The sequence below is a fragment of the Danio rerio genome, chromosome 17, assembly GCF_049306965.1.
Source record: "Danio rerio strain Tuebingen ecotype United States chromosome 17, GRCz12tu, whole genome shotgun sequence".
NCBI classification, from domain to species: Eukaryota; Metazoa; Chordata; class Actinopteri; order Cypriniformes; family Danionidae; genus Danio; species Danio rerio.
The window spans coordinates 33,127,501-33,151,603 of NC_133192.1; the positions used below are offsets into that span (position 1 = coordinate 33,127,501).

The window sequence follows — 24,103 nt, forward strand, 5'->3', positions numbered from 1 at the left end:
ATAAGCACCTCAAGACCACATCCATAATGTAAAGCATTTAGATTAAGGTGGCTGTTTAATCCCCCCTATAACCTCCTAACGCACAGACTACATGCAGTTGTACTGGTATGAAATCTGGTGTGCATGTAGAGGAAATTGTATGTGTGAGAGTAAAACATACATACTGTATATACAGAGAGAAAGAGGGAGGGATAAAGATCTACCTAGCATTTAGTCTTTAGCCTCATTTACACTAACACGTTTTAGTTTTAAAACACATCAGTTTGGTATGGTTACGCCTTCCATCCCCACTACCCTGGAGTTTTCGAGTTTTTGACATTCGCCTAATTGATTGGGGGTTTTTCCTGTTTATTAAGTGCACAAAGTTCAGTCTCGCTCCCTTAGGTTCAGACTTTGCAAGTTTGGTATGGAAAACAAACTCCTGAGGACACATCGGGTAAACCTTCCAAAGAATCAGTGTTCTTTATAACCTCATTTACATCAACAGAAATAAAGCCAGTCAGTCAGTCAAATGTGCAGAATCAGTGTACATGGTTACATAAATTAATATATTAACTTATCTTGGCTCAGCCAATACACGTTACCTGGAAACAAGTGATAGATTCAAATGACAAAAGAGTCGTTAGACAGGAGACAAGATGAATTAAATATTATGTTTAACAACTATAGTGAGATGAGATTCAGCAGTATATACTTGATGAACTCTCCGATGTGCACTTCTCTCAGCTGGGGTGGTGTGCTCAAAGCACCTGGGGCCTCATGTATCAACGCTATGTACGCACAAAAAATTTGCGTACGCCAGATTTTACGCTGGCGTTTGGATTTACTAACGATGAAATGAACGTGAGAATATGCGCTAGTCCACGCCAACTTCATGTCTGGCGTACGTGCATTTCTTGTGTGTGTTTGTTATATTTCCATTGCCGACTCCTAGAGGCAATTATGTTGAACTGCACACTACAAAGTATCTTTGAGCCGTGCAATGGCAGCTGTATGGGACGGGATCATCCGCATGTCTAGCAGGTATATAATGTTTCCATACCATACAGTTGACCAGCCAAACATAAAAGCACAATTTTGCAGCAATCGCCGGCTTTCCCAATGTAATCGAAGCGATCGACTGCACGCACATTGCTATAAAGGCGCCATCTGAAGACGAATTTGCATAGGCTACATGAATCAGAAACATTTCCATTCAATAAATGTGCAAATAAAATATGATGCTCAAATGTGCTTAACATAATACACACAATTATTAATGATTCCTACTTGTCTTCCTCGTGATGAAGAGTAAGCAAAATCTGATATGTAACGAGGGAAAAAAAGAAGAATGAGGTTAGCAGACGCTGGATTCGAACCGAGTTCATGCTCGAACGTGTCAAAACATGTTGCCATGCACTTTACGAGCTACGCCACTCACGCTGCTAGAGACATTACAAAATTTTACACCTATACATCGGACCATTTCTTTTTTAATTTACTCACAGTGAAATGTTCAAACCCTCCTGCATTAACCACGTCTTTTTGTTATTAATTCCGGAGGACAAACTTGTAAATAACACCATTTTTTCCAGTCTACCTCCGATAGGAGCACCTCCAATTCACATTCTGTTCAAAGTTTCTCTTCTTTCTTGCTTTTGCCATTGCTTTTTCGTTTGGTTTTGTTAGAGTCATTAGCATATTCATACGGGGAGGAGACAGGGAGGGGTTTTGCGCTCATTCACGTGCCCTCAGTTTCACGTTAATTCTGATGTACAAAGAGAATATGCGCGGTATTCTTTGTACGCAGTGTTTCATACATCAGAACTTTTTACTGCGTACGCACATTTACAGCTTACGCAATGTTTTAGTATAAATTTAACGCAAGTCTTCAAACATGAGGCCCCTGCTGACTTCCCGAAGCTCAGATTTGCGCATACACTGCAGCGCATGGCAGTGTGTGTGAGTGTGTGGCTACGTGATGTGCATTTTCAGCAGTATAGTGAGGACGGAGATCGTTTCAGATACGCTAAGTGAAACTCCAGTTTGGACGTGGACCGGTTTTGTTCTAAAACGCAGTTTATAAATTAAAACTTAGTAATGTAAGCAGGGCCTATGGAAAACAGTTGATTTTGTGTGTGTATGTGTTTATTTATTTGTTTTTACCTACAATTTTTTATTATGTACGTAAACTGTTTATTAAAAGATTAAAAGGTAAAAAAGGTATTCATTTTATTTAGCTATTTTAAAGTATTTTTTAAAATAGCTGATTCTATTTTAAATCTATGGTACTAACTGTATAAATTATAGTATCAAAATGACTGTATAATTAACTATTTTAGTAGTGTTGATGAGTGATAAACTAATAAATAAAATTCCACTTAAAATGATTTAATATTTTGTATGATTTACAAGTCAAAGAATAACTAATACCCGTAGACTTTTCACTGTTATTCTTGGCCAAACTGTGTTAAAGTGTGTTAACATTTAATGAATGAAATATGACATTCATTAGCAGTCAAAAAATGAAAGGTTTGCTGTTTATAGATTCTTTAAAAAAAAAAAAATGTTTTTAATTATTTAAGAAGGTATCTCCTGAACATTCTACTTGTTAAATATTGTGGAAACCAGCATCTGAAAACATAGATAATCAAAAGAAACATTTCTTGAGCACCATCACAGGAATAAGTTACATTATAAAATGAAAGTCATCTATCAATTCTAATCATCCTTTTTTTTCACAGTTTAAACTGAATTTCAAGAGTTCACACTTAGCTATTGCTTGACATTAATTGCAGGTTTGGCATGCTGTCCTGGGAGAGAACCCTGAGCTCGGAGATACTTGAGCCCAGGGCTCCTGTCTGGTCATTTAACACAAAAGGGGATCTGCGATCAGGTAGATCTCAAAAGCTCCCCCAAGTAAATAAGGAACAGGTGGAGATGGGGTGGATAGTGGGTAGGCATGGGCCGGTATAAGATACTGATGGTCTGATAACCTTGGTTAAAAATCAGTGTTTTACAGTATCACAATATTGTGATTAATGCTCTAAAATAAATTATTTATAAATGTCTGGTTAAAAAACAACTTTTTTCCACATTGGAACACAATATATTTCATCTTACGAAACATTTAAAATATTTTGGACCAGTAGCTTTTGATGAAGAGGTGTGCTGGAGGTACTGTTGCCCTTAAAAAATACATAAAATAGTTGTGAAAAACAAATAAAACAAAAATCTTACATGTACCATAGGAACGATATAACAGAAAACTTTAGCAGTTTTAAAACATTGACTTTTATAGATTTTATAGATATTATGAAGATAAGGGAAGTAAGACAAAATGGGCTATTTACTGTAGGCTTGAATTCATCTGATTGGTTTATCGATGACTGTTAATGTGAGACCAGCCAAGATCAATCATAGCAAGTGATCCTCTCGAAATTAGTTTATAAAACTTCACTTTAAATCACATAAATATGACAAAAGCAACAATTCTTATCAATCACAAACTTGTGTGCATATTTTTCATAACACAACTTAACATTCTAACAACAACCTAAGATATTCCATTGCAGACATTCAGTCATGTTTTGCTACAGTTATCATTTCACAGAGGGAGAATCTGACCTGAGCAGGCCCCTCTGCAGCTCTTCATGGCATCCAGCCGTGTGAGTGACTTGAGTGAGCAGCAGCAGCAGAGCTCTGATTCGGTCCAGCTCCAGACGCAGCACTGCCTCAGATGTAGAACAGCACTGCTGACCAGCCTGCAGCCTCTTCACCAGCACAGGATACAGATCCCTGAAATAAACACAATCCCAAACATCTGCATACTTCTCAGCAAATCTCCCTTTCTCCTACAACCTAGAATATTTTTGCAGAAAATATTGGAGTCATTTCCATTAAACAATCAGTGAAGCGTTTTAAAGGTGTCCAAACTATATGTTTCTTTGGTGCACCGTGATGCAGATGCAGACAATTCAGTATTGGTTCAGCAATAGATAATAACCAGATATTACACACTGATGTCATTTAGCACATATGCACTATGTCGCAGTAGAATACTATGGCAAGGGAAGTAAGCGTGAACAATTAAAATGCAGAAACTCTGCACAATTCACTGTGTGTTTGCTGGACAGTCATTCACTGACAATGAGGTTACAGCAGAAGCCACTATTTATGGAGAAAATGAAATTAATTCCATTTCTTTTTTTCTCTCTTTCTTTCTAACTGGACCTTTAAACTGCTGGGTGACATTTCCTCTCCTCTCGGCTGTTATAGCGATACTTGTGGATCCAGACACGAGCATGTCTATAGAGCAAGTTTTCTCCACCACATCTATTATGGATCAGCTGTGATCTCTATGTCCGTTTAACATCAGTGTCACTCATTGGTAAACAGTGCCAGCACATTGAGCAAATCGCAGCCCTTTCTGTTGAGCAATCATAGGTGTTTAACAGCTCGCTCGATAACACCCAAAAAGTAATATTTAAAAAGTAATATTTACGTTTATTTGCTTTAAATGCTCATGTTGTTCTGTGCATGCACTTGAATTTTGTTTAATGCATTCAAAAGTGAGCGTCAAGTAAAATTAAAGGTACATTTCAGATATCTGACTGCTTGTAATAAAGGACAATACTGTATTACAAATACATATAAAATGTATTAAAAATTGTACACTTTAATACGAGAATTGTTGTGCTGTGAAGTAAAATACACAATTGTGTATGGAGAGCATTGTCAATGCACCGAGATATTATATTGAACTGAATCGATGGCGTGATAATCATTACCAAACCGAACGCAAGACCAGTGTAGGTTCACACCACTAAATCGTTTTAACACTTGTGTTGCCCTAGAATTCGGAAAACACCATTTGTCCTTCGCTAAACCACTTAAATTAGCAGCTAAATTTAATTTCAATATTTTAAATGAAGAAACAACCTCATCTTCATCACTCTGTGAAGGTCTAGGGTTTCTCATCATTGTTAAATCAGTGGGCAACACTCGTTTTTGACTAAAGTAGAGGGTTTATTTACTAATGCTAAAAGACACCTGTATACTGTACGTGTAAAAAGTTTATAGCAAGACAGTATCATTAAAAGTTTAATCAGCAGATTATTATTGTGTGTGTGTTGAAGTATGCATGTGTGTGCCAGTAGTTTTTGTGGTGTAAACATTTTTTTATAATTGGAGAGTTAAAATTTTAGGACAACTGTTCATGAAAACATGAAAATAGAAAATTATAACATTATTTCAAATGGTTGGGTCATTTTAGAAAAAGTTCAAGATAAACAAACATTGTTTACGAGATTTTTTTACTGTTAAAATTATGCATGGTCATTTTTTACCTTCAAGTCAACAGAAGAGTTAAAAGTCAATCAGCGATATGACATTATTCTCCTCACAGTTCATCAAAAAACTATTTGCTTTCAGCAGACCACAAATAACTCGACAGAACTTGAAACAGGTCTTTCAGCAACAATATTACTGACCATATACTGAATGTGCACTATAGGGAATACAAATAAATGAACTCAACAGTGAAAAGTATGGTGGCCGAGAAAGTTCAAATGTTCTGAATGCAAAGAAAATGCATGCGTAAAGAAAAACCCAAACAAAACATCCCCAATTTGACGACATATTTGTCAAAATGAAAGTTCACCATAGTGGAAGTGCAACTCATTATTTAAAACACAGTAGTCAAGTGTGAAAAAGGTGGATCGTTATAATTTAAACTTGATTAAAAAAAAACAGCTAATCTGAAAGAAAATCAAAGTTCATCCTCACATGTACAGATTGCAGGCCTGTCCATAACTGGCAGCCACTGCGAACAGTCTTAACGCCTCCAAGCTGCAGCGAAGAGCTTCTACTTCTTCCAGCAGCATTTCTGACGGCTCCACAACCACAAACCGGGACAAAAGTTCCTTGCCTCTTAGAGAGTTTAGCTGAAACACACAGACCACCATGCTTTGACAGCTTGTGTGTTGGTTGAATATTATAAATTGGTAATAATATTTATTCATACACACTTTATATTACTGATCAAAAATTAACTTTTAATATATTTACAGAAGTAAATTTACAAAGCCCCTTAATGAAACATGGTCTTTACTTAACATAATATTTTGGCATAAAACTAAAATCAATCATTTTGACCCATACAGTGTATTTTTGGATATTGTCAAAACAATACATGTGCAACATACAACTAGTTTTGCACTTCAGGGCCACATATAGCACAAATTCTTCTACAGCTGTGTGTGACATGTCACATTATGTAGAAGGAGCCAATCAAATCCCTAGAACTATAAAATTATAGCTGATACTGACATGGCCACCAATATATTGCATCAATCCTCTTTAAATATAAGTCACAATGTGTTTGATATGTTAAAATAGTCACTCATATTTCAGAAAATACATTTTGTATGAGCGATTCAAAATCTATTTGCTCGTTAAATACATTTTGTTCAGTTTAAAGGGGATCTGTTATGCTCCTTTTAACAAGATGCAAAATAAGTCTCTGATGTTCCTAGAGTGTGTATGTGAAGTTTCACTTCAAATTACCCCACAAATAATGTTTCATAACTGCCCATTTTAGGCTTTTGTCCTAATTGTGAGATTTTGGTGACTTCAAACGAGATTGTGCACCCAGGCCTCAAAAGAGGGCAAAGCTACAAATGCCTATGTGTCAGCATAGTGGCAGATTCAAAAACAAGAGTAACATCCTATAGTAATGAGGGAGAGATTGTCACTAATGGGTGGGACTTTTCCTTCTGATGACATGCACAATGGGAGAATGTCAATCTAAGTGTTTCTACAGACAGCTTTTATGAAATGTGATTATAAAAATAAAATTAATACATTTTTACCATTAGAAGCTGGTTATATTCACAGACTGTCACCACACACCTGTGTTTAAACCCCTAATAAAAGTGACTTTTGCATAAGAGGTGTCTTTTAACCAACCAAAATTTCCAAATTCAACATGATAATAGGCCTGTACTTTACACTGAGCCCATATATTTAGGCATTTTCAGCACAACACTATCGGTTTGACATCTGAGTAGGTGGCCTGTCATGTGTTTTAATAAGCATCAAACTCTTTTCCTAAGGTGCGTGGGAGACCAGTCAATCTTGCAAAAAGTATTATAATCATGTGCAATTAGTTGCCGCTTGACATGGTTAACCTACACAGTTCAGTGGTTACTCACTATTCTTGCACAGATGTGCCTTCCAGCACTTGCTAACACACGCAGCAGCTTCATCGCCAAGGAAACAGGCAGCCCATACAAAGAGGATGGAGCCTGTGAGGAAGCAGGAGCCCAGGAACAGGGGAGAAACTCCGAAATCACAGTGTCCATCAGCCGCGGGCAGTCCAAGATCTGACCAAAGAAAGGGTGGATTATAATAAAAAAAAACAGCTTAAGATATCTAGACTAAAATACTGGATAACAGATTGGTAGATAATATCTGCATTCTAAAGGTTTAGAACAGGGTTGTTATTGTTTAATAAAATGATAACACTTTAAAATAAGGGTCCATTTGTTAAAAACAGTGTTAGATTTTGCTGTATTTGGCTTAACCATTCTTCGGTGGCTCGCCAATGTATTAGATGACTCTAATACATCAAATAAGTAAGCTGACCAAAGTTCATGCAAGGAGAGGACTTTATTGAAGACATTGAATAGTGCAGTTCCTCAGCATCGATGTTAACTCATCAGTCTTCAAGTAACTTAACCCAAAATATGGTCTGTGAGACAGTACATTACACTAGCTACAAACAAACCATTCTGTGTTTACTAAGCTCAGCAGGACCCTTTTATCAGATGTTTCAGCTTTTGATTTGTTTATACACATTAGGATTGTGAAAGGGTCACACTCATTGTAAAAGGGTTATTTAGTTAATACCCATCAGTTTGTATGGGGCACAGGTCGAACCAACACACAGATAATTGATCACATCAGAGTTCATTCAATGTAAATGCAACTGAATTAAGGCCTCGTATGCACTTATACGTTTTAGCTTTAAAACCCATAACTTTTGCTAAAGTTTCGCCTCCCGTCCAGAGTATTCAAGCCCTGAAAACTGAGCGTTTTGGAAACGCTGAAAAGGCCATTTTCGTTTTAAAGTGCTGCTGCTCCGTGTCAGTGTGGATGGGGGAAAACAGAGACATGGCTGCAGACATTCGCTTTTTCTCAATATCAAGTACACAAAGTTTAGTCTTGCATCCTCTCCTTGCGAAGTTCAGACTTCGCAAGTTTGATATGGAAAACAAACTCCAGAGGACACGTCACATCACCCTGGCTACGTTGTTTCACTTTCTTAACAATACAATGAAAATATGATATAAGGAACTGCTATTTTCATTTTGATATTAACAGGTTAACAGACACTAAAAATGTTGAGGCATCGTGTAGCAAAGCACCAGCTGACTGCCTCCGCATATGCTGCCACGCATGCAAGAGTGCACGTGTGGTCACGTGATGTGCGTTTTCAGCGGTATAGTATGGACGGAGATTTTTTCAGAAATGCTAGGTGAAACGCCAGTGTGGACGTGGATCATTTTCGTTCTAAAACGCAGTTTTAAAATTGAAACGTAATAGTGTAAACGGAGCCTTAAATGCACATATTCTTTCAATAGTTTCAAACTACATTTTCTAACATAAACAATCTATATTAAAGAGCCTTTGTGTAGAATTCAGAACAGAACAGTATTAACACCAATGGCTATTAAGTGAATTGCACCTAACAAACTAAAATTGAGCAGTTTTATTCATATTAATAACTACCATCACCTACTGTTTGACTTTCTACTCATTGAATATATTAGTTAGTTACAGTTGAAGTCAGAATTATTAGCCACCTTTAAATTTTTTTTCTTTTTTAAATATTTCCTAAATTATGTTTAACAGATCAAGAAAACTTTTACAGTTTGTCTGATAATATTTTTTCTTCTGGAGAAAACCTTATTTACTTTATTTTGGCTAGAATAAAATTCTTTTTAATTAAAAAAAAAAAAAAAAAACATTTTAAGGTCAAAATTATTAGCCCCTTTACGCTATATATTTTTTCGATAGCCTACAGAACAAACCATTGTTACACAATAACTTGCCTAATTACCCTAACCTGCCTAGTTAACCTAATTAACCTAGTTAAGTCTTTAATTGTCACTTAAAGCTGTATAGAAGAGTCTTGAAATATATCTAGTCAAATGTTATTTACTGTCATCATGGAAAAGATAAAAGAAATCAGTTATTAGAAATGAGTTAATGGGCCCTATCACACACCCGGCACAATGTGGTGCAAGGCACAACGCAAGTGTTGTTTGCTAGTTTCAGCTTGGCGCAAGAGTGTGTTTTGACGTTTTGCAGTGCTGTTCAAAAAGCAAATGCATTTGCGCGCATATGTGTGCCCATAGGCCCTCTGGTCTAAAAAAGGAGGCGTGTTAAGGCGCATTACTGGCGCGTTGCTATTTTGAGAAACTAAAATAGACTGGTCTATAGTCCAGCGCAGAGAGCGTTAGTTGTGCGCCTCGCTTACACACTGCTTAATACACACAGGATGTACAGCAAAAAGCAAATATCTTTACATATGAAAAATAATTAAAGGATTAAAATAATACAAAAATTATTATTTTCTAGCCTACATAAATATAAAAACCATACTTCTATGCCTTCTTCATCTCGGGAGTTGAGTGTAGTCAACAATTTGCTTTTGTTTAATTTTATCATTAGTAGCAGTAATATTTATTACATGCATATTTATATTTGTTTTATTAAAAACAAGCTTAGATTTGCCCACTAGTCAGGGTTTAGACCATATGGGGCACAGCATGTGTTTTAGGATATAACTCAGTTTTTTTAACGCACTTCGTTATTATTGTTCATTTATTTGTTTGCTGGAAATTAGAACTGAATTTAAAAATAGTTTTGAAACAAATCTTTGCGCTTAACAAACTAAATAAAATTATTTATAGGCTAATGAATGTCTGTGCGTACAACACATTTCCTTATCCACAGAATAGAGTGAAAGTAAAAATTTAAGTAAAAAGCAAGGAGGTTCATTCTCTCATTCTCGTGCTGCAGATGCTCTGTTTAATTGTTTTCTTACTAGTGAAGCATTCCGTTTTTCAACTTACAAAGTCCGCCAAGAAAATAGCAAATGCGCTATGGCGCGACGCAGCTGACTCTTAAAGGGAATGGTAGATGAGACTCTGAGTGGTCTATTCTCAAAACACACCTATAACTTAAGAAAATAAGCTCAACCCAGTTAGGCCATGAGCCGCGGCGCAAAGCGGATTTTTCTGTCCTCAAAATAGCAAAAGTGGATTCTGACAAGCCCTTAATGCTTTTGCGCCCTGCGCTTTGGACTTAGCGCATGGATCGTCAAAAAAGAGCCCAATAAAGCTATTATATTTAGAAATATTGAAAAATAAAAATAAATAAAAAATATATACAGGGGAAAAAAATAAACAGGGGGGTAATAATTTTGACTTCAACTGTAGTTGTAGTTAGTTAGTTAGTTAGTTAGTCAGTTAGTTAGTTAGTTAATGCACTCACTAAGAGCAAATGATACTATAATGAATAATTATTGTAAAGTGTTGTCAGTAAACACTAAAAATGTTTTTTATTATAAAAAAAAATAAAATACTATATTAGATTATAATTAAATTATCAAGTCAAACTTTTTTACTTTATAGAGCACTTTAACACAGAAAAACACAGAAGTGACAAAAGTGCTGTACAGAAAGAAATATACAACAAAATAGGCACAATAGTATATAAATACAAGATAAAATACAAGATAAAGATTATATCAGATAAAAATGTAAACAAAAACACAAAAAATTAACTAAAAAAACTTTTGAACTGAAATATTTAGCAAAATAAAAGTGCTGAAATAACCCTGATTCAGAAATCAGTTACCTGTACGGCCGAAGCAGTTGAGTGGCGAGCGATTCGGATCAGAACCTCCAGAATATCAAGAACAACTCCAGGAGAGGGTCGCACAACCTCAAGGATGTACCTCAATCGGGGAAGACCCTGCATTCTCAGAAAACCCTGAAGGCAAGAGAAAATTTCTGCATAATTAAGAGCAAAAAGAGAGCAATCTTAAACAACTCATTGTAATCTAGAATATATACAGAGAGACAGCAATCTTAGACCTGTTACCTTGACAACATCCTGTCTAGCAACATCATGATCGGTTTTCTTTTCTTCTTTCTCGTTAGCCGTTTCTTTCATTACTTCATCTAAGCCTTCATCTTCTTCATCCTCATCCTCCTCAGCAGCGGGCACCAAAGGAAAGTTTGCCATCCCAAGGAGCCATGAGAAGGTGTTATCCAAGGACTCCTAGAATGAGGCGTTGGAAACGTTGTAGCTGCTTTTCAGCAAAAGAGCATAAATGATATGCAAGATGATGACTGTGTCTTACTTCATCTTCAGATGAAACCAGCAGAGCTCGCAAGGCATGCACTGCTGCTGACATCACAGCCTCCACACCATCATCCAGAGAGAAACGTAGAAGGAAGAGGAGTCCAGCATCCAGTAAAGAAGACAAGACACTGCTCTTCAGAGAGAAAATGAACTCACCAGCACGAGCCTAATGGAGAACAAGCGGACAGTGTTCAGACAAGTCAACAGTAGGAGAATGATACATTTGGGTTGATGGATGCATGGATAGATATAGACAGACATAAATAATACAAATATATACAGACAAATGGATGAGCAGACATAGATAATAAAAAATAAAGACAGACGGACGGACGGACGGATAGTTATAAATCATTAAAAATTCAAACAAAAAGATGGAAGGAGGACAAGAAAAGTGGCTATGTGTATGTATGGGTGGGATGGGTGGGGGGTTTTGGGGTTAAATGTTAACAAAAGTGTAGAAAAAGGAAAAAAGCAGAAATTGGACATTTGTATACAACGAATGCCATCCACTTGTGTTCAATAAAGTTTATAAAAAAAAATAAAAAAAAAGATGGAAGGAGGGATGGATATAAATCAGGGGTCATCAATCTCTGCCCTGGAGGGCCGGTGTCCCTGCAGGGTTTAGCTCCAACTTACCTCAACACACCTGCCTGAATGTTTCAAGTATACCTAGTAAGACCTTAATTAGCTTGTTCAGGTGTGTTTGATAAGGGTTGGTGCTAAAATCTGCAGGACACCGGCCCTCCAGGAACAAGTTTGGTGATCCGTGATATAAATAATAAAGAATATAGACAAAGACAGAGATAGATGGATAAATAGAAGGATGGACTGAATAAAGATTTGGATGGATAGATGGATGGATGGACAGTTATATATCATTAAACATGCAAACAAAAAGATGGAAGGAGGGATGGATATAAATAATAAAGAATATAAACAAAGACAGAGACAGATGGATGAATAGAAGGATGGATTGATTAAACATTTGGATGGATGGATGGATGGATGGATGGATGGATGGATGGATGGATGGATGGATGGATGGATGGATGGATGGATGGATGGATGGATGGATGGATGGATGGATGGATGGATGGATGGATGGATGGATGGATGGATGGATGGACATAGATATATATAAAAAATATGTGGACAGATGCATGGACAGATGGTTAGAAGGACGGACAGATGGATAAACATAGATGATAAAAGACACAAGGACAGATCGATAGATTGATAGAAAAATAGATAAAGGTAATAAAAGATACAGACAGATAGATGGATGGAAGGATGAATGGACAGATATAGATCACTAAAAATACAACAGAAAGATGGAAGGAGAGATGGATATAAATAATAAAGAACGTATGGACAAAGACAATGGTCATTAAAAATACAGAAAGACAGATGGACGGACAAATGAATGTAAATACAGACGGACAGATATTAAAAGTACTTTGAAGTGGGAGCAAAGGGGAAAAAATCAGCTTAATTTTAAGCCAGGAATTGAACTAGGGTCGCCGTGTGCACCTCGGCACTATATGTTGACACATTTAACCACTATCACTTTTTAAAGATTCCAGCATATTTCTTGGAACACCACTACTTGTAGTGATATAAAAGCTTTCCACATGAACTTTTGTTCCTAATTTTAAAATGTCTGCTTACTTTGGTCAGGACATTAGCCAGAGTGCTGATGGCCAGATTGCGCTGTTGGTTCAGCTTACTGCGAGAGAGGAGGAACAGCTCTTGCAGTGAGTAGCCAGCCAGCTGGAACCGACAACAGCAAAAAAGAGATATTACAGTAAGTGTAACACATATACAGCAGCTACTGAAAAATACAAACTAATTTTATGAACAGCAGGAGAATTTAGCTGAACCCACTTACCTCTGGCTCGTCTCCATGATGATGCAGGCCTAAATGGGTGGGCAAGTCTTTGGTGGGTGGGATGAGAGTGCCAGCAAAATCAAAACGTGCTTGCATAGCCTAAAAATGCAATTATGCAAACAAGACCATTTATAAGAATACAATGAAATTTAAATGCAATCCTAATACTCTCAGGGCTGTTTGCAGAGACTGTGTATTAGAGGTAATATTGCTGTAAATAATGTTTTTTTACACACACTGGTATACGCTTCAAAAGATCTCAATGTATTTTGACTCTCAAACTGCCAGTAACTATTAATTTATGGATCAAGGACTACAGTTTCAGCCCAAAATCCTCCTGGTTTTTACCATTTTGGTGTTTTTATGTCATGTAGAAGAAGTAGCCAATCAAAACCCTTATGAACTGCAGCACACATACTTTATGAAGTTAATCCAAAATCCATAATTTATTGACCAACAATTTAGGATTAATTCTAACAATAAAAATTACCATTCATCAGCTGATACATATATGGCACCCAACATATTGTATAGAAGTTTATAGAACAGTTCTGTCTGGTTCTTAAATCTGATTGGCTGATAGCTGTGCGATACTTTGCCAGTAACAGCACACAAAGGCCTCTTCACCCTTTACCTTTGTGTATTACTTCGCCCACATGCAGTCAGCAACAAACAGAAACACTCTACAGTTTGACAAATATTGCAGCTGTTGGACAACATAAAGTACTTTGAGACTTTTTTTAGTTAAGAATGTAGTTGTTTAGATTTCAAATATACGGTTTATTTATAAGAATAGTGTTTAAAATATTTTCAATTTCTGGGAGGCAGTTTTCTAGGTAGTGATTGCGTTGCTTTGTCAGGGTTAATTATTGTGATATCCCGATTGCAACGAAGAAATACTGTAGACCAGGGGTGGCGAACCTGTTTGGCATGATGAGCCAAAAAAAAAACTTTATCACTGCAAAGAGCCACACAACAGATGCGCAAACAACAGTATGTCTGTCACAATAACTTATACACCTAATTATATAACGCAATAGTTTTCATGGATTTAAATTAGCCTACCTCATTTTACTTGACTCAGTGGGACACCTGACATTCCTTGGTTTCCACAATCTTTTTCAGGTCTGGCTCGTATTCAGTTGTGGCTACTCGTAGTAACTCTTTCACATGTGTGTCAGTAAGAACAGAGCGATGCTTTGATTTCACTAGTTTCAGTGTCGAAAAAAGTGATTCACAGACATAAGTTGACCCAAACATTGACAACAGTTTGAGTGCAGCCTGTTTGACATTGGGATATCTCTCAACGGGCACAATCTTCCAAAACTCCACGGTTCCTTCCCTCAGGACACTTTTAAGTCTGTCATCCTCAGAAAGTTCAATCATTTCAAGCTGAGATGCTGCTTCATCTTCCACTAAAGGGGCTTTTAAACAGCCTGATTCAGCAGTGAATGGGTTGATCAAAAATGTTATCTGTTGTCTTTTTTGTCGTAGGTTGGAGAATCTTTCCTCAAAACTTTGCTCAAGATTTTCAAGCAGCGTAGCATACCGTGCAGTACTCCCTTTTACAACCTCTGCTTTTTGTCCACTTGCCTTCAACAAGGTTGGAAAATGTGTGTAGTCTCTCTTTTGTAGATGTGTCTTGAACAGCTTGAGTTTGTTGACAAATGCAAAAACACTTTGCACCAGGTCAGGCAGCATCTTTAACTTCCCTTGCAGATCCACATTCAGTCCATTCAGATAATGCAGCACGTCAACCAAAAAAGCCAAATCTGAAATCCACTGGGGATCATGTAGCTCAGGATATTCCTTATGTTTCTCTGCGAGGAACAGCTTCACTGGATTCAAAAGCTCAAAGAAACGAGAAAGCACATGTCCTCTTGAAAGCCATCGCACGGCACAGTGAAAAAGCAGATCAGATGGAAAGTCTTCATCAAGTTCATCAATGAGATTTTTGAACTGTCTGTGATTGAGAGCATGTGTGCGTACAAAATTGACAATTTCCAGCACAGGTTTCATAATGTGGTCTAAGTTTAGCTTTTTAGACACCAAGTGCTCTTGATGGATAATACAGTGGAAAGTCCAAAATGCTGGAAAACGGTCGTCAGCTTTACACAGCCCTACAAGACCTCTCTCAGATCCCAGCATGGCTGGAGCTCCGTCCGTGACTATGGCTGTTAGTTTTGATAACTGCAGATTTGCTTTCTCAACAACAGTCATCAGTGTCTCTTTCAGATCGATGCCACGAGTTCTGTCTTTCAGCGGCACTATGTCAAGCAGCTCTTCCCTAATTGTGCAGTCTTCTGACACAAACCGTACAAATATTGCCAATTGTGGCTTGTCTTGAACATCGCATGACTCATCCAACGCAATGCTAAAATACTGGCACTTCTGAAGATCTGACAGTAAATGTGTTTCTACTGAATTGTCAATGTCCGATATTCTCTGTTCAACAGTGTGTCGTGACAGTTGAAGGTCCTTTACTGAACGTTTCAAATTTTCATTTTCGGGACAAAGAATAGCAACAGCATCACTGAGGCACTTTTTAACAAATTCTCCCTCAAGGTATGGCTTTTTTGCACGAGCAATGTTCCATGCTAGCTGATATGATGCTAATGTGACCGTCTCTGAATGCTTACTAAATTTTCGGAAAAGCTGAGTTTGCTTTTCTGCCTGACCTTTCAGTGTCTTTACCTTGTGCTTGCGAAGTTCACTGCCTTTGGGAAATTCCCGGGCTACGGCAGAATGGAGAGAGGTGAAATGGCGCTCGAGATTTGAAGCCTTAAAATGTGACAACGAAGTCTGGCATATCAAGCAGAATGGCTTTCCATTTCTTTCAACAAAAAAATATAAATCCTCCCATTCAGATAAAAATGTTCTGCGCTCATCTTCGTATTTACGCTTAGCTGTACGCTTTCCTGACTCTGCCATGACGATTGATATTAACGAACTGCACGTCACTCGTGTTGCGCCCCAATCAAACGGGGCTTCAGTGTCAACCCTTGACTGAAGGCGTGTCTGAATGGAAGCGGCAGAAAATAAAATTCAGTCAGCAATAGGCCACTTTCTAGCAGGTGTATTTGCATACAGCGATCTGATTGGCTAACGCGTCCGTAAGCGCTTGAAAAGTTGAGCTACTCCCAGCTTCTGCAGCGAGCAACGTGAAGCCCCGTGTGAATGGGGCATTAGTCAATTGGTTATTATATGTTAAATCGCGCAAGAGGTTGAGCCGCACAAAAGCAGAAAGAGACGCAGAAGCACCGTGTGAATGGGGCGTTAGTCAATTGGTTAATGTATGTTAAATCGCGCGAGAGGTTGAGCCGCACAAGAGCAGTAAAAGAGCCGCAAGCGGCTCGCGAGCCGCGGGTTCGCCACCCCTGCTGTAGACTGTAACAGTGTAAGAAGATATCTCTGTGGACGTACGACATTTCATGTCACGTTCAGCCTTATACTCTTAAAATGTGAGCAAAATCACCTGTTTTGTCTTAACTTTAGACATGTTGCTAGAGAATCATTCAAATACTAGCTCTAAAGTGATGTTGGTGAATTAGTAACTGCTTCTGCTGTTTTGACGTCACCTGCAGATGTGAATGAATGGCGGAAGAAAGTAGTTCCTAATACAAAAGGGTTTTTAGACTCTCCGTGTTTGATTTTCTTATTTATATACATGATTGTGCCATCGAACTGTTGTATAAATGCAATATAACACTAATAGCAGTGCGATAAGGCTGTATATCAGCACTGGTGGGACGCTAAGGCAATGCACTCTTCCTACCAGTGCTGATATGCACCCATATCGCACTGCTACTCGTTTGATATTGCTCATAAAACATATAAGTCTCTTCAGATATATGTAACAGTGTGTTTCATATGGTAAAATAGTGACTTATCTTCAACAATATTATTTATAGATGGCATTTTGTTTTTTTAATGAACTTATTTGTTTTTACTATTTTTATAATTCCTTTCCTCTTAAAATGTTTATTCAGTATAGTTACTAGCTTATTGTCACATTAGATTGTTATGATAACATGATATATGCCTTCAGTGATTTCCTGAAGATAAATACCAAAAAATAACACAACTGGAATAACTACAGCTGTCGCGATCATCTGATCTCATTTGAAGCAAGAGATCGCAATGAAATATGATGACGTGTGCAGGTGCTGTAGTGCAGTCCCATTTCTAAAGTGTAAATTTTAAAGCCCTTTTCCTTCTTACTCGGTTTTAAGGGTCATGGGGAAGGAGAAGGGGTAGGGGTACACAAATAGAATTGGGATTGGGCCTCAATTTAACCACATCACTGGGTTTCCTGGTTTGTACCTTTTTGGTGCTGCTTCTCTTGGGTGCAGGAAGGTCTCTCGTCCATTCCAGTTTTTCTGGCTCCACTTTGTCCATGTGAACCCACTCCTTCTGTGGCCTGATGGGCAGCTCCTCTTCTGTAAATAAATAAATAAACACATGAACCACCAATATTATTAATAATGAATAATACCACAAACAATCAAAACTAAAGCTAGACTTTCAGTTAATTAAATCCCTTATTCCTTTCTCCCATGTATATCGACATATGCAGTACCACATGCTGACGGAAGTGCAAACACACAAGAACTGTTCTCTGTGCATTAACCCCTGATGTGCTTCATCCATAAATGTCAATGAGTTCCTCTTATCTCTATTACCTTAAAACAAATTGGTGCTTGCTCTAGCTAACTCTGCTCTAATCAGTCTAATTGAAATTGATGCATCTGTGCTAGCATGCTGGGCTCGCGGCTTAGCTGGACAGATCTGCAAAGTGTACAGTCCTGAATATGTGTGTCCAGATCTTAGACTAGGGAGAGTAAAGAACTGGAAACCATCCAGCTGCACTTGTGCTGACAAAATTGGCCACATCCGGTGCATTAGTTTGATTTTCTAATGCTGTACACATGCAGATGGGTACAAAAAAAACATTTAGTCTTCCTCAAGGAAGCAAAACAATAGTTTAATATCTTGTGTTAAATAAACAATGCCTCTATAGGTTTACTATGTTCCATATTGTCTGAAAAGTTGCATTAAAAAAACAAAAAACAAAATTTACTTTTATTCTTGCATTGGGTATACAACATATACTCCTTTTGTTTTTTATAAAAGAACATTAGTATATTTCTCTTGTACATTGTGTCAATTGATTATTTATTTTTTTAATGACTTTACAACACTTTTGTCGTTATATAGAAAAGACATTCACTATTTTTTGTCACAACATTTTTTTTCAGGTATATTTAAAACAATATAAAAGATTCACTTTTTTATTCACAGTGGAACCTCAAAATAGGAATCAGATGTAATTTTAAATGTGCACCCAGAAAGTATTCATAGCGCTTCACTTTTTCCACATTTTTTATGTCACAGCCATATTCAACAATGGATAAAATTTATTTATTACCTCAAAATTCTACACACAATACCCCATAATGGCAATGTGAAAAAAGATTTGTTGAAATCATTGAAAATTTATTAAAAACAAAAAACCTGAAAAATCACATGCACATCAGTATTCACTGCCTTTTCCGTGAAGCTCTAAATTGAGCTCAGGTACATTCTGTTTCCACTGATCATTCTTGAGATGTTTCAGCAGCGTAATTGGAGTTCACCTGTGGTAAATTCAGCTGATTGGACATGATTTGAAAAGACATACAGCTGTCCAAATAAGGTCCCACGGTTGACAGTGCATGTCAAAGCACAAACCAAGCATAAAGACAAAGGAATTGTCTGTAGACCTTCAAGACAGGATTGCCTCGAGGCACAAGGCTGGGGAGAGATACAGAAAAAAATCTGCTGCTCTGAAAGTTCCAATGAGCACAGTGCCCTTCCTCATCCGTAAGTGGAAAAAATTTGGAGCCACCAGTACTTGGACACCTAGAGCTGGCTGGCCATCTAAGCTGAGTGATCAGGGGAAAAGGGCCTTAGTCAGGGAGGTGATCAATAACCCAATGGTCACTCTGTCTGAGCTCCAGTGTTCTTCTGTGGAGAGAGGAGAACCTTACAGAAAGACAACTATCTGTGCAGCAATCCACCAATGAGGTCTGCATGGTAGAGTGGCCAGACGGAAGCCACTCCCCGCCTGGAATTTGCCAAAAGGCATCTGAAGGACTCTCAGACCATAAGAAACTAAATTTTCTGGTCTGATGAGACTAAAATTTAACTCTTTGCAGTGAATGCCAGGTGTTATGTTATGTGTTATGTAACGTCCCTACAATGAAGCATGGTTGCAGCATCTTGCTGTGGGGATGTTTCTCAGCAGCAAGAACTGGAAGACTAGTCAGGATAGAGGGAAAGATTAATGCAGCAATGTAAAGAGACATCCTGAATGAAAACCTGCTTCAGAGTGCTCTTGACCTCAGACTAGGTTGACGGTTCATCTTCCAGGAGAACAATGACCCAAAGCTTCACAACAAGAAGGTGAATGCCCTTGAGTTGCCCAGCCAGAGCCCAGACTAAAATCCTATTGAGCATCTCTAAAGGAATCTGAAAATGGCTGTACACCATCACTTCCCATCCAACCTGATAGAGCTTGAGAGATATTGCAAAGAGGAGTGGGCAAAAATTCCCAAAGACAGGTGTGCCAAGCTTGTGGCATCATATTCAAAAAGATATGAGGCTGTAATTGCTGCCAAATATGCATCAACAAAGTATTGAGCAAAGACTGTAAATAATAATGTAGTTTTAATAAGTGATTTTTCATGTATTTTATTTTAAATAAATTTGCAATAATTTCAAAAATCTTTTTTCACATTGTCATTATAGGGTATTGTGTGTAGGATTTTGAGGAAATAAATTAATTTTATCCATTTTGGAATAAGACTGTAACAAAAAAATATGAAAAAAAGTTAATTGCTATGAATACTTTCTGGATGCACTGTATTTGCCAGTATTCTTCAAACTCCCAGGTTTCAGCCTTATGTCTGCAATAAGTTTTTGTTATATAAAATATAATAGCATCTAATTTAATCACCTTTTTTCTTGTATTTATATTTTAATAAGCAAAGATCAAGTATGATATTTATTTTATTAATGACCATTAAACATAATTTCACTCATATTTTTATTTTATTTTTACTAAATAAAACATATACTGTTATTTGAAACATTAAAGTAGATTCATTCCTTGAATTGAATACACTTCATATAAAAAATTTTGTAAATTCAGTTTGATGCAAACTCCAATATAAAATGTCTTTAACCTACAAGCATCAAGCAAAACTACAACTACATAGTAATTAACAAATATAATATAATTCTGCACCAAATCAAATGTATAAACACTTTTACTTACATAAATTAATTTATGTGAATACACATTGTTTTCCAAAACACAATGCATGTTCTGATTTTATTTTTTTAAAAAAAGGCAAATAACATCTTTATCAAATTTAATGAAAGTGCAATAACATATTATGTAATCTGCTGCTACCAAGCAGGCACTGAAATCATTTATTTATATATTATTTATTTATTTATTTATTTATTGCCACAACAGCACCTCATGGAAAGATGGATATACATAAAAATATTACATGATAAAAACAAATTCATATTACAATAAAAAGTTACTTAGATAAATATATAAAATGTAAATAAATTTAATTCTCACAAAAAGAATATATTCAAAGTTAAATATGACTTTTCAGTTCAATGTTTAATAAATAATTTAAGATTCTTCCTGGTAGTACCTTTTTAAAAATGTCCATCAAAGTACTCTTCTTATACAAATTTTGTCTAATTGTATTCAAAAACTTCCACATTCCAACAGAATATGTTTGATAGTAAGAGCAGCCAGGCAGTAATCATATTTAGATGGGTCTTCATTTTGAGTAGATACAAATGAGTCAACCTAGAATGTCTAATTCGACATCTAGTATAGACAGTTTGATCATGCCTGGTCTCAAAATTATAATTTACTAAGTGTCTTTCATTTATTTTCGGATTAATTTCATGTAATTTATTATTTATGCAGTTGTCCCATTCCCTTTGCCATGTTTCATTAATGTACAAATTAATCGTGGGTTTCAAGTCCTCAGGAGGAATTAAACATTCTGTCACATTGAAGGAGATAGCCTGTTTTGCTGCTTCATCTGCCAGTTCATTTCCATGTAGTGGCACTGAAATCGCTTACCTGAAATTGGAGATTGAACTAGAAGCTGACCATCCTCATATTCCTCATCCTCCTCCATGGTAGACTCCTTTGCTTTTCTTGTGTCTATTATCTCTGGAGAAGCGCTATTAGCTGGAGGTTCCTTCAAGAAGTCTTTTCTTTGCACAGGACTGGATGAAGTCTCAGATCCTGGAGTTCTCTGTGCTTTCCTAGATCTCACAAAGTCCACTAATCTAGGGTCTGACAAAATACAACTCTGTGAGTAAACAAAATAACACAGTAACAGTAGGCATGTTCCAGAAACACTGTATAAATAAGGGTTTGAAACTAAAATAAAAATAAAATAAATGAATGAAATGAACAGTAAAAATAAACAAAGAAAAGTCAAACTATAGGTGTTTTTAACCTTCATTTTGTATGACATTTATTATACACACGCGCAGTTTTGGGATATGTTAGACCAGAAATACATAAAAACTGTAATAATGCAAAATAACATATCTTTTAATTTACTTAAAACCATCATTTATTCCTGAGAGACCGAAACACTTTCATCAGTCGGTACTTCTGTCTTCAGGTTTCACAAGATCCTTCTAAAATGATCTAACATGGTTTAGAAGTATCAATTTATCGAGCTCGCATCTCTCCTTCACAGAGGCACAAGTTTAAAGAGGAGTTGTCACCAATGCGTCTGAAATGTAAAACAGGGGAAGGAGACCTTGTTCATTGTTTCTGGCTTTGCAGGGAAGTTCCAAAGTTCTGGGCCACGATTGAACAAGATATAATGATATTTTAGAAATTGATATTGGTTGTGACCCAAAGCATATGCTGCTAGGGCTATACGATGAGATTAATATAAACATAAAAAAACACTTCACAAGTTCCTGACATTTTGTGCAAGAAAATGTATTCTCCTGAACTGGATAATGGACAAAACTCCTACAAAGTCTTTATGGCACAGAGTAATACCTGAATATGTACCACTGGACTACCTCATTTGTGTTTTACACAGCAAAAGAAGGGGTGGGATAGATTTTTGTTGAATATGGGTTTAAACATAACCTCCATACTCATTAGAGGGTTGATTTAAAGAAGTCAGATCTTGTGAAGGCTTGTTGTGTATGAATATGCAACATCTTTTTTTAAATTTTGTTTAATTTAACTATTATTATTACATTTTTTCCCCTGTTCTGTTCACGTGTTTGTTGTTGTATCTGTATTGTCTAAAAATGTAATAAATACATTAATAAAAAAGAAAGAAAAATTAGTTTTCTATCACTGTGAAAACAGATTTACCATCTAGAATTCCCAGATGAACAGAAAAACAGCGCTTATTTAAAAATAAAATTACAACTCTGCAAAGATGTTTTAAGGACAATTTAACACAACCTTGATGTATAATGTTTTAGTTTTTCCCATTTAAAAAAAACCAAATCTTACTAACCAAGCTTTTAAATGCTAGTTTAAATACAACAGTTTATAAACTTGGGAGTTCCTTTAAAGATCTGCAAGTAAAAGAAATCTAACTATCAATCAAAACACTTGTTACAGACCAATTAATATATGCACGTTGATCCTGCCAAATATACCATTACAATCTGCACAAAAACAAACATTTTTCATCTTAATGTGATGTAGATATCAATTTTAAGCAGTTTCATGTTTGGCACCAAAAGTGTGAGTGGAAGGTATCGAGCTCACCAAGCTGTGCCAGCACCTTCTTCTGTTCCTCCAGTATCTGACTCTGGGACATCGCCTGCAACTTCATCTGATTTTCCTCATGAATCTTCATCATCTCCACAGTGCTATTTGCAATCCCAAGCCCTTTACCTGAAAGCAGTAAGGGACCACCAACACTGTCTGTAAAAGAACCACAAACAAATATATATATACACACACATATTATGTATGCATTATAATTTTGTACTGAAACTCTTTCTGGAATGTGATAACACTCACCCACATATTTTGATTCTGCTTGGTCTGTCTGCATGCTCTCCGATGAGGAGAAGTCCACATGTTTAGATGAAGACTTTACATCTTCCTTAGCCCTCTGTGCAGCAATCTGACGTGCAAAAATACTTTTTGTTGGTTTGGGAACTCTTTCCTGGCTCTGTAGGTGCAGTGACAAACAAAAACATCAGTCTATAGAACAAGCTGGAAAGAAGAAAGTTGTGCATTTAAAATGTTTCCTCACTTCATTTTCTATTGCAGATCGATGTAAGACTTTAGGGAAAGCAATGCCTGTGATACAAGGGAGCGACACTGGTACTGCACTTGTGTCTCTTTCCTATCAGAAAATAAACAATAAACATGCCGTTATGCTGTTGTTCAGTCAAACAATAAAAATAGTGTAATAAACATGACTTACAACGATCCTGGAAAGAACAGCACTGACATGAGTGTCATGTCTGTCCAAACGCTCTTCGGGATCCTCATCCTCAAAACGCACCCGCTCCTGTTTAAACCGTGACTTCTTCGGAGGTGCAGGGGTCAAGCTGGGAATCTCATCTGGAAGATCTAAAAATGCAGGTGCACTCATTTTAGTTCAAAGAAACGTGATTTAAAGTCCATGTGGGATCAAAATGTGCAATGTTTATTTTGATGGCATACATTGTTATTTTTTAGGTAACCTATTAATCGGTGAAAGTTATTCC

The 24,103-nt window shown here is 36.8% G+C and overlaps 1 protein-coding gene across 1 annotated transcript in view; it reads right to left on the reverse strand.

Annotated features, from left to right (window-relative positions):
• The window catches only part of rpap1 (RNA polymerase II associated protein 1), a 45,062-nt gene that overhangs the window by 19,196 nt on the left and 1,763 nt on the right, over positions 1-24,103 (reverse strand). Inside the window, exons 3-16 of the mRNA XM_003200358.6 lie at positions 23,818-23,966; positions 23,644-23,736; positions 23,406-23,559; positions 23,148-23,306; positions 21,468-21,686; positions 17,633-17,748; positions 13,310-13,408; positions 13,090-13,191; positions 11,417-11,584; positions 11,155-11,334; positions 10,909-11,043; positions 7,194-7,364; positions 5,767-5,924; positions 3,607-3,777 (exon numbers count right to left, since the gene is read on the reverse strand). Coding sequence (XP_003200406.3) covers positions 3,607-3,777; positions 5,767-5,924; positions 7,194-7,364; positions 10,909-11,043; positions 11,155-11,334; positions 11,417-11,584; positions 13,090-13,191; positions 13,310-13,408; positions 17,633-17,748; positions 21,468-21,686; positions 23,148-23,306; positions 23,406-23,559; positions 23,644-23,736; positions 23,818-23,966 — 2,074 coding nt within the window. The remainder of the gene's footprint in view (positions 1-3,606; positions 3,778-5,766; positions 5,925-7,193; positions 7,365-10,908; positions 11,044-11,154; positions 11,335-11,416; positions 11,585-13,089; positions 13,192-13,309; positions 13,409-17,632; positions 17,749-21,467; positions 21,687-23,147; positions 23,307-23,405; positions 23,560-23,643; positions 23,737-23,817; positions 23,967-24,103) is intronic.